General features: G+C 37.8%; 1 protein-coding gene across 1 annotated transcript; it reads left to right on the top strand.

Annotated features, from left to right (window-relative positions):
• Positions 1 to 5623: 5623 nt before the first annotated feature.
• On the top strand, positions 5624 to 11693 carry LOC137490677 (serine/threonine-protein kinase pim-2-like). The gene is made up of 9 exons (XM_073908547.1): positions 5624 to 7740; positions 7913 to 8053; positions 8267 to 8458; positions 8624 to 8715; positions 8921 to 8971; positions 9140 to 9518; positions 9619 to 9795; positions 9930 to 10018; positions 10103 to 11693. The coding sequence occupies exons 1-9, from the start codon at positions 7425 to 7427 to the stop codon at positions 10175 to 10177; spliced, it is 1512 nt and encodes a 503-aa protein (XP_073764648.1). The 5' UTR covers positions 5624 to 7424; the 3' UTR covers positions 10178 to 11693.
• The last annotated feature ends 147 nt before the right edge of the window (positions 11694 to 11840 follow it).

Here is an 11840-nt window from a genome sequence, read left to right as displayed (position 1 = left end):
TCATCCTTTGCACGAGCTGTTACTCTGCCGCTGGACATTACTGAAGCGGCGAGAGTAACACTAGTTTGATCATGTATTAATATCATTCTAACTATATTATATAAATATTATTATAACGGTGAAATAGAGATAGATTGATCTCTGCAGCAGCTGCCGAAGAGCTGCGCGCTGCAGACGCAGCTGGTGTGAAAGGCAAACGCCTGCGTGCTGCTTCTGATCTCCATACGCGCTGCTCACGCACTGCTTTCGCTTGCGGTCTAAAACAGGCGTTGCACACAACTTTTGTAAAGACAGTTGCTGTGTAAGAATCCTTGCTTGTAAAATACGCTTTAGAATGCTTAGTTTAAGCAAATTGGACGAACGTGATCACGAGTGTAGATTTGAAGAGTGTCGCTCTCGCTCACCGAAAACCAGTCTAAATGCGCTGTACTACGTTGCGTGCGTCTATTCCCTAGCGACAATAACAAACGCCTGATGTCGCCTGTTCCTCAAAGTTGTTCAGAATTAAATGTTTAGTGATGTTGTGACACAACGCTTATGTGGGCCTTTTTTCATGCACCCCTTTGATGCTTCTTACGTTTTCGCCGCAGCACTGAATAGGCACCGAATAGCACCGAAATTCATACGCTTATTTAATACCGGTACATACCGGTTACCAAGGTAACGGTGCTATAATGGCACTGGGTTTCGGTACCCAACCCTACTCAACACACACCAGCTATTGGTGGAGTGGAGAGACAGTGATAGAGCCAATTCGATAGATGCGGATGATTGGGAGCCCATGATAGGTAAGGTACGATGCAGGGAATTTGGCCAGGACACAGTGGTTACACCCCTACTCTTTACAAGAAGTGTCATGGGATTTTTAATAACCACTGAGAGTCAAGACCTCGGTTTAACGTTTCATGCGAAAGACAACGCTTACTGACAGTATAGTGTCCCCAGGCCCGGCGCCAGCATATCAGAACTGAGGGGGCATTTTAAATCCATAGGGGGGCACTAGACCTGGTGGCTGATTTTGGTCTCTCTTGTTCCTTTCATTTAGGCTATTTATTTACATTTATTATTACTTTACTTTGTTACTGACCTAAGGCAGTAATATACATTTTAATAGTAATAATAACAGTTTCGATATTACTGATTTTATTAATGACGGTAATGCAACAATACCGCTTATTAATGCAGACGGATCATGGCTTTAGTGCCAAACGAGTGCTTTAAATCTTATGTTATTCTTCTTATTTATTTCCATTTTATTTCAAATAACAGGCATATGAATGTTTAAAGTTTTAGGTAAAGACATCAAATTATGCTACACATGCAAGCTGACCCACAATCAGACTATATATTCGTATATCCGGTAAATAAATATAGTGAAATCAGCTTAACCGAGTCATCACACTTCACGAAGCCTATTACCCAACCAACATCAGTGTTAGGGAAAAGCTAAATGTTACAATCTAATGTCATTTAAAACAATTACTTAGTTACATTTTAAGACATTAATGTAGCCAAATACCTAAAAAAGATACCAAAATTCACAGTTATTACCGTGAAAATTAGTTTGGCACGGATAACATGCAACTCAATAGGCTATATAACTTTTTTCATCATTTTAAATGTAAAAATAAAGATTTATCTTAGGCTATCATAACTGTGTTTTTTTCGTGATATTGTCTGGTTGTCATTTGTAAACCATCATAAACCATTTGGTTACTAAGCCTACCCGTCATGTTATTTATTTATTAAGCCTATTTTAATAACTTGTTTTCGGGTTATTTTCATTTTAGGGCCGTGAGCTACAAGTCAAAACAAACTCGATATGCTGACTGCATTTTAGCTCTTCAAACAGGTTTACAATATATTATGTTGTTTATTTTTGCATGAGCAAATAGCAGTATAGGGTAAATTACATATTTTTAAAAGATTCTCGTTCAGCCTACCTGCAGCACGTGAGAGGTTTCTCGGTTAATCCGCGGTAAATCCACTTAAGCACTATATACCTATTCCATTTATAACACTGCAAACTTGACTTCGCAGGCCGATCATATTTAAACGCAAAAGGCATTTATTAAGTGTTATACCTTGACTGCTGCTGCATAATGGGATGTTTTTCTACACAACTGTAAAAGTGTGCTTTTTAGCAATGTCAAAATGAAAGCAAACATTCAAAGGGTTCTGCTTTTTGTCAATTTTAGCTTAATTGTAATTATATTAATATTAATAACAATATTAATTAATCAATTAATATATTATTTTGTAGTGTAGCCTACTGTGGGAAAACACTGCCTACTGTTTTTATTAAAACATTTTTATTAGGCTAAATCTTCCTGAATAACTAATGTGAAAATGACTGGTAGTTGCGTCTCTGCTAAAATTAATTTAACAGCAAATTTCTTCTGCGTTTCTTCCATTTAGCGCTCAAGAGAGTTGTGTTTAAAGAATTAGTTAACCAAAACATGTAATGAATTAAGCTGCTCCTATCATGTCACCCACTTTTCTCCCTTGTGAGTTGAGTGCGCCTCCATCGCCGTGTGCACGTTTTATTTACGTGGGCGCACCTGACCTGACGCGGGGACTGGATCTCTGGACTAAAGGATTAGCTTTAATTACACAATTTTCATAATTTAATTGCTATGTCATATATTTTAAAATATTTAAATGTATGTTCTAAAGGTTGGAACGACAGCAGTGTTAGTAATTAATGACAGAAAGAATTTTCAGTTTTGGGTGAACAATCCTTTATGAAAACTGGGGGGGCACAAATTCTTTCTGAGGGGGCAATGCCCCCCTTTGCTCCCCCGTAGCGCCAGGCCTGAGTGTCCCTTTCTCTATACTGGGGCATTAGGACTCACACACTGCTGGCCTCACTAACACCACTTCCAACAGCAACCTAGTTTTCCCATGTGATCTCCCATCCAGGTTCTGACCAGGCTCAGCCCTGCTTAGCTTCAGTAAGTAACTGCTCTTGGGCTGCAGGGTGATATGGCTGTGAATTTTCTCAACTATAAATATTTACAAGTGAGAAACTCTGTTCTTCTTCATTCTACACCAGCGGGTCCCTACAAAGGAGTCCCAGCCCACAAGGGGGTCTCAGCGAGCTCTGTAGGGGGTTGCGTCATATTTTAAAAAATAAAATAAAATTAGCAGTGGACAATTAAGAGAATGATCATTTTGCCTCAGTTGATTTTATTTCCTGGCTGACCAAAAATTGACAAATTTGTAATTCGTCTTCCACAAAATAAATAAAAAATACTCTGATTCAACTTCAGCAGCTAATAGTAATGACGCAAGAATCCTGGGCCCAGGTGAGGAAGCGCCAAATATTTTAGGTCACAGCACTAGCAATACTGGAAACACGAAATGCAGGAAATACCAAGATATTTACCTGATTTATTATTTTTTCTTGAAACAAAATGTCCCTGACCCAGCCACAGTGCAATATCTGTGACAAAGTTCTTGTTAACAAATGCATGAGGCTGTCCAAATTAATAAGACATTTGCATATGACTCCCCAATACATCAAGTGTACCCAATACAAATGGCTTACTGATGTTTTCAGAATCAGTTTTATTGCCGAGTGTGCTTCACACACACAAGGAATTTGTTTTGGCTACAGAAGCTTCCAGTGTACATAAAGTGACAACACAAAATAAATATGAAAAAAAGAAAGACGATAAACATCAAACAGAGATGCAGTTAGTCAAGAAATCTGGATGTTGAATTGTATGTACAGGTTTGTTATAAATACACAGGTTATATGGTGATGTGTACAAATGCAAATGGAGAAAGTATTGCATTGTATATTGATATAAGGTTCTGTGTACAAGTGCGTATGAGAAAGTATTGCATGTTTATTGCACAGTTGGGTAGATGGCCTGAGGAATTAAACTTTTCCTGCGTCTGGCAATTTTTGTGCTTGGTGCTATGAAGCGCCGACCAGACGGTAAAAGTTCAAACAGGTAGTGTGCTGGGTGTGAGGCATCCAGAGTGATTTTGTGAGCCCTTTTACTCACTCTGGAAGAGTAGGAAGGGTAGTGTCTGTGATACATTCAGCAGTCCGGACTATTTGCTGTAGTCTACAGAGGTCGGTTTTGGCAGCTGAGCCGAACCAGGCGGTGATTGAAGTGCAGAGGATGGATTGAATGACAGCTGAGTAGAACTGTACGTGCAGCTCCTGGGTCCTGTGGAAGGTTGAACTTCCTCAGCTGAAAAAGGAAGTATAGTCTCTGCTGGGCTTTCTTCACAATAGAGTCTATGTAATTGTCCCACTTCAGATCCTGAGAGATGGTGGTGCCCAGGAACCTGAATTTTGCATTTATCTTTTACAAATCTGGATAAACTAATAAACAAATTGTTTGTTTGAAAAAATTTTTTGTCATACCTACTGCAAACATATATGAGCGATAATATCAATAAATGTGGAGGGGGGTTACAATATTGTCCAGGGAAAAAGGGGGTCTCAAGCTAAAAAAGGTTGGGAACTACTGTTTTATGATGCCCTGGTTGCTGACTTGTGTCACTGAAAGAGACATGTCAGTCTTTAAAATGATGGAAGCATTGATCTATAGATAATTCAATATCTGCATCAACACATCAACAACAAAAAAACATGTTTGGAAGTATTAGTAGAATAATAATTTAAAAATAGAAAGGAATGTGGTTGAGAATCAGCTGATTAAGCCATAGGGATGAGCCCTTCTAAAAGAAACATAGTGACAATCTTTCAAGCCAAGATACTGATTTTATTTCCTTCAGACAACACAGGAAAATGGTGAGCTTGAGTATTCTTGTATGTGATAGAGCAGTGAAGTCTCTTATAAAATAAAACATTTGTTATATTATTATATTATTTTAGCCTAACTTTGTTTTATTGATGCTTATTAGTCAGAGAGTTACAATATTAAATACAAAGAATCACAAGACATCAACTGATAAAATGAAGATAAATTAAATAACATTATGGATAAAAGTAACACATGTTAGGCCATATAGCAAAATATACAAATATGCTAACGGTACAGCAGTAAAAAAAAAAAATAATTAATTTAAAAATATTTTTTAAAAGAAGGAAGAAAGAAAATAAACATAAATATATAAACATGTATATTTTGTCTGTGCTCTCCATTTTTAACAGGAAAATGAGAGAGGAAGGGTTGTCAAATATAGTAATTTTTTTTCTAATACTGCAATCTGTATACCTAATCTTTTCTATTTGAATAGACTGCATCAGATCATGCATCCAATGCACATAACTGGGCGGAGAAGGATTTTTCCACTTCAGTGTTAAATGCCTTTTAACAATTATTAAACAGATAGCAAGTGCATTTGACTGTGAAGATGACAAGAAAACATTTGTAGACAAATTATGGTTTATCAATGTTTAAAGATTTATATATAGATGATGTTTTTACATCCTTTCAACAGCTTTTAGATAAGTTTTCCTTGCCCAGAAACAATTTTTTCCGATATTTACAGGTTCGTAGCTTTATCCGTAATAGGTATCCTCAGTTTCCTAGCCTCCCCTCCCCTACTCCTCTAGATTTAATTCTTGAACCAGTATCTATTGGGAAAGGTATGATTTCAGTTTTTTATGACAATATATGTTCTCTGCATAGAAGCTCACTGACATCCATAAAAACCCAATGGGAAGAAGACCTAACAGAGGACATTTCAGATGAACTGTGGGAAAACATTTTATACAGGGTACATTCTTCATCTGTGTGTGCTAAACATGGTTGGATCCAATGCAAAATACTCCATCATTCTCATTGGACTAAGGTCAAGCTTTCAAAAATGTACCCTGATGTTGATCCTCTCTGTGACCGTTGTCGCCAGGCTCCTGCAACACTGGCACATATGTTTTGGTTTTGCCCAACTCTATGTGGATATTGGTCAGAAATATTTGAGACAATGTTTCAAGTAGTTGGACAAGCAATTAAACCTGTATCTACAACAGCACTGTTTGGTACACTTCCTTTGTCAGTTCACTGTTCACGATACAAAGCAGATTTTGTGGCTTTTGTGTCCCTCCTGGCCAGAGGCCGTATTTTACTACATTGGAAGTCAGCTGCTTCACCTACTCACTCCATGTGGATTAATGACATTTTTCTCTTCATAAAACTGGAACAAATCAGACACTGTTTGAAGGGTTGTTCTAAAAACTTTCATAAAATGTGGGGCTCTCTCCTTGAATATATGGAAATGTATACTCCCTGCATACTAGATGATAGTTAATTTTGACATTTTTCTCTGCTGTGTGACATCTCATGTGACATCAAGACCAGGCTTTTAGTTTGGTGTATAAACAATTGTTATGGTTGGTTGGCATTTTATTTTCTTTTATTTTATTTCTTCTGTTGTTGTTGTTTAATTTTTATTTATTTTTTATTTTTTATTTAAATATATCTGGGGTTAATAATTGTCATAATCATTTAGATCCTTGTTTACTTCTCTCTCTCTCTATGTCAAAATGTACAATAATATTCTAAAATGTGTGATATTTGTAAATTTTTGAAAATTTCTATAAATAAAGTTGGGGAAGAAAAAAAAAAGAAAACATTTGTAGGGTTACGTCTAAATAATGCTACTAGGGTGCGTCGTTTGATATCTAAAAGAAAACATTTAGAAATTGATTTAAAAATTGATGCCCAAAAAATGCTTAGTGCTGAAAAAAGCCAGAAAGTATGTCAGAAAGAGTGGCTGGAGCTTGTTGTCACCCATCACAAGTTGAATCAAAACCAGGCTGACCTTCATATTTTAAACAAACATTTGGAAATCTATTGCATTTAATTAAACTTGTCTTCTGGAAAACACAGGTTCTCTAAGCTAAAAGGAAAAACAGAAAATAGCATGTTTCCTCTACTAGATTTAGTAGATTCAGTCTAATTATTATGTTTTTAAATCCCATCCACACATCTTTACTCTAATTCATTTCTGACTTCAATTCCTTACATTTAAATATACATACAAAAAGAAATAAAACTCTTCAAGTAGACTACTCCCACTGAGATCATGAAGTAATGTGGACTATCAGTTCTGTTCAGATACCATGATATTTGCCTCCCTCAAGTGGTTGAGAAAGAGAATACAACCAATAAGAAAGTATTAGCGACGCAGCATTATACTGCAGAAGTACGGAATTAAATATTTATATAAGTGTTTGAACAAGTATTAAAACAAGTAGATTTACATTTATAATATGATTTAATATTTATTTTAGCTTTATTTTAGGCATTACTATAAGAATTGTCAGGTATTATGTATGCAATATGTAGTCCAGCAAATTTTAAAACAAAACAAATCGATCTCAAGGACATTTTATTTGATGTCATAATTAGAACGTCAAAGTGGAATGTTAAGGCTTGACGGTGTAATTTAGTTTTAGTGGGTAGTTTGGAGTGAGACAGTGCGTTTGTTTTATCATGGGTCAGCGAATTTCTTGTCTGAATATAGCGACAGAGTCAGAGTGTGTGTACAGTTTACATCCTAGTACACCACTTCAGCTAAATAATGACACGCCTCGTCAAGAAAACCATCAGCTTGATGAGAGCCGTGTTGTTGCTTGTGAGGAAGATGGAGGGAGTTTGGTAAAGGAGAAAAAGAAATGGAAGAAAAAATCGAGTTTTTGGAGAAAGCTGTTCCGCTTTTCACGCCCAAGAGCTGGAAGGGGTGAAAAGGTGAAGCAGGTGGACAGTGAGAAGGTGAAGCCAGTTACCGAAGCAGAACCTTCTACTGATGGTAAATCCCTTTATTTTTTCTGTGACTGGAAAAAATTAATAAAAATGATCACCATAGCTTTAAAATATTGTGTCTGCAAATATATGTATTTGTAAAAGGATTGAAACGTTTCTGTGTGTTTTAATTAAAGTAAATGTTGAATGTATGTTCCCCTCTTTACATCAAACCTCAGTAGGAAACATCTCAAGCCCTGTTGAGCATCATGACTACCAGCAAGCTCCTAACAGCCTTGAGGTTCCTTCCTCCATCATTGACCTGCAAATACAGGAACAGTGTGAGAATGTGGAGCTGGAGGAAGAAACTTCTACTGATGGTAAATCTCTTCATCTTTTGTGTTTACTGAACTTAATCATTAAAGAAGATCATCATAGCTTTAAACATTTGCAGAGTTCAAATTTTCAGATGTGCAGATGTTTGTGTATCTGAACTCTTCAGTTTTGTCTTTGTAAATACTATAAATGTATTATTTGTAGCAGTATTGAAATGTTTGTGTGTTTATATATAATTGTTATATTTTCCTCTTTAGATCAAACTTCAGTGGAGACCATATCTTCTGTAGAGAGTTATGGTCCTCAGAACACTCCCAACAGTAGTTTTGAGATTCCTTTCTTCACTGTTGACGAGCAAATCCAGGAGTTTCCAGATGATCTGTCAGAGGAAGAAACTGTGTGTCCTCTGGCAGAAAACCCAAGCCAAGACATGGTCTTGATTATTGGGAGTAAGTTCATATTAATTATGGCTGCTTGATGCTTTCACTTTTTGAAAGGATTAGATGTTTCTGCATTATGTATTAGTGACGTAATGGTGTATAAAGTGGTAATAAAGTTTTACTTTTGCATTGTAGAATATGAATCTGTCTCTAAAACTAATTATATTTGAACAGGCATGTGCTGGACCTACAACATGGGTGAGCTACTGGGAGAAGGAGGATTTGGTGCCGTATATGCTGGTGTCCGTGCCCATGATGGTCTTCCGGTAAATTTACATATATTTTTGCATAATCAACCTAACAAACTATATTTATGTGTTATGCTTTGTCTTTTGTTACACAACTAGAGCCCTTGATAAATGGTCAACCTGACCAAACATGCTACAAATTCATGACTAGAATTTCAACAAGGATTAAAGAATGGCCTGAAGTAATCCAGTGCTAACTGTTATATTCTGTTTTGTTGATCAGGTGGCAATCAAGTTTGCCAGAAAAATGGAGGGCATGGAATATCTCTACGTTGTAAGTAGACTGTCGTCTCTATGTGATCTTCATTAACTCTTTAACTCTCTGTTTTTGCTTTTACTGCCAATGTTAATCATAGACAGCAAACTATCTCTCAATAAACAAATTATAAACATGTTGTGCACACCACCTTAATTTAACCATCCTAAAAACTCTTTCCACTAGCCTGGCCTTCCAGAACTTGTACCACTGGAAATCGGCCTCACACTTATGGCAAACAAGGGTCCCAGCTCACCCAACATAATCGATCTGCTGGATTGGCAGGACTTTCCAGACCATTATATAATGGTCCTGCAGCGCCCTTTACCATGCCTGAGTGTGTTCAAGCTTTTGGAGAGCTGTGGCAACATCTTTGAAGAAAGGTTTGCTCGGTATGTGATGCGCCAGGTTATCGAGGCAGCTGAGACCTGCTGCCGGCGCGGAGTATTCCACAGAGATATAAAGTTGGAGAACTTGATCATCAACACACACACCATGGATGTCACACTGATTGACTTCGGCTGTGGGAACCTGTTCCACGAAACAGAGTACCACACTTTTAGTGGTATGTACAGTATTAAAACTTTAGTGTCATGACACACAAGCTGCTGAATACAGTAAAAACAAACTGTTGTAACTCAGACATGCAAATCTCTTTCCTCCAGGCACAGAGATGTACTGCCCTCCAGAGTTTTTCGAAACGGGCAAATACTTAGCACGGCCAGCAACTGTGTATTCGCTTGGAGTGCTGCTATACACTATGGTGTGCGGTTGTATGCCAGACTACACGGATCGGGAAAAGATGCAGCACTGGCTCTGGTATCTGCCGTCCTTGTCTTGTGGTAAGAACTTGAAAATTTGTAACAATCATACAAAAAAGTGTCTGACAAAGCCACTTGGCTCAGCTGTCCAAAATGCCATCAGGAGATGTAAAGGATGTTTAAAGTCATAGTCAAACATTAATCCTGTCTTTCAGAATGCAGTCATCTCATAAATGCCTGTCTGCATCCCGATCCCAGCGAGAGGATACTACTGGAGCAGATCCTCCTCCATGACTGGTTTACGGTACCTATGATCTACAAAAACTTTTCAAAATGTCAGTTATTTTGGGGGACAATAAACCTAATATTGTTTTTGTTTTTGCTTTAGATCACACCATCAGACATGGAGGATGAGCGCCCGGTCCTGGTCATGCAGGAAGAGCTGATTAGCCAGGCATGCTAACACCAGTGGCCTCACCACTTCTCCAGTCCTTTGCTTATTGCTAATGTCTGGTGTCAGAGCTTGAGGCAGCAATACTTGCATCTGTTTGGTTGCTGCCAAAAATGTATTGTTGAATTGAAATAAAATTGTGTCAATTGAACTGTTGTGTTTGTCATGTTTTTGTCCATTTATTTGCTGAATTAGAATTGGAGTTTGCATTAAGCCTAGTAAGACCATGATTAACTAGTACAGGTGTATTTTATTATGAAAGAAGCTAAAAAAAGAATATTGTGGTCCTCCAGGAGCTGGATTGGACATAGTAAGTAGTAAGGAATGTGTATTTATATTGCACATTTATTGTGTATGACCATACACCCAAAGAGCTTCACAATCATGAGGGGGGTCTCTCCTCACCTCCACCAGTGTGCAGCATACACTTGGATGATGCGATGGCAGCCACAGGACAACGGTGCTAGTTCGCTCACTGCACACCAGCTTTTAGTGGAGTGGAGAGACAGTGATAGAGCCAATTCAGTAGATGCGGTTGATTGGGAGGCAACTATAGGTAAGGGCCGATGCAGGGAATTTGGCCAGGACACAGGGGTTACACCCCTACTCTTTACAAGAAGTGTCATGGGATTTTAAATAACCTCTGAGAGTCAGGACCTCAGTTTAACATTTCATCCAAAAGACAGCACTTACTAACAGTATAGTGTCCCTTTCTCTATACTGGGGCATTAGGACTCACACACTGCTGGCCTCACTAACACCACTTCCAACAGCAACCTAGTTTTCCCATGTGATCTCCCATCCAGGTTCTGACCAGGCTCAGCCCTGCTTAGCTTCAGTAAGTAACTGCTCTTGGGCTGCAGGGTGATATGGCTGTGAATTTTCTGAACTATAAATATTTACAAGTGAGAAACTCTGTTCTTCTTCATTCTACACCAGCGGTTCCCAACAAAGGAGTCCCAGCCCACAAGGGGGTCTCAGCGAGCTCTGTAGAGAGTTGCGTCATATTTTTTAAAAAAAATAAAAATTAGCAGTGGACAATTAAGAGAACGATTATTTTGCCTCAGTTGATTTTATTTCCTGGCTGACCAAAAATTGACAAATTTGTAATTCGTCTTCCACAAAAAAAAAAAAAAATACTCTGATTCAACTTTAGCAGCTAATAGTAATGACGCAAGAATCCTGGGCCCAGGTGAGGAAGCGCCAAATATTTTAGGTCACAGCACTAGCAATACTGGAAACACGAAATGCAGGAAATACCAAGATATTTACCTGATTTATTATTTTTTCTTGAAACAAAATGTCCCTGACCCAGCCACAGTGCAATATCTGTGACAAAGTTCTTGTTAACAAATGCATGAGGCTGTCCAAATTAATAAGACATTTGCATATGACTCCCCAATACATCAAGTGTACCCAATACAAATGGCCTACTGATGTTTTCAGAATCAGTTTTATTGCCGAGTGTGCTTCACACACACTAGGAATTTGTTTTGGCTACAGAAGCTTCCAGTGTACATAAAGTGACAACACAAAATAAATATGAAAAAAAGAAAGACGATAAACATCAAACAGAGATGCAGTTAGTCAAGAAATCTGGATGTTGAATTGTATGTACAGGTTTGTTATAAATACACAGGTTATATGGTGATGTGTACAAATGCAAATGGAGAAA

This window comes from Danio rerio, chromosome 7, assembly GCF_049306965.1.
Source record: "Danio rerio strain Tuebingen ecotype United States chromosome 7, GRCz12tu, whole genome shotgun sequence".
In the NCBI taxonomy this organism is placed as follows: domain Eukaryota; kingdom Metazoa; phylum Chordata; class Actinopteri; order Cypriniformes; family Danionidae; genus Danio; species Danio rerio.
This window is presented reverse-complemented; position numbering and strand designations above follow the sequence as displayed.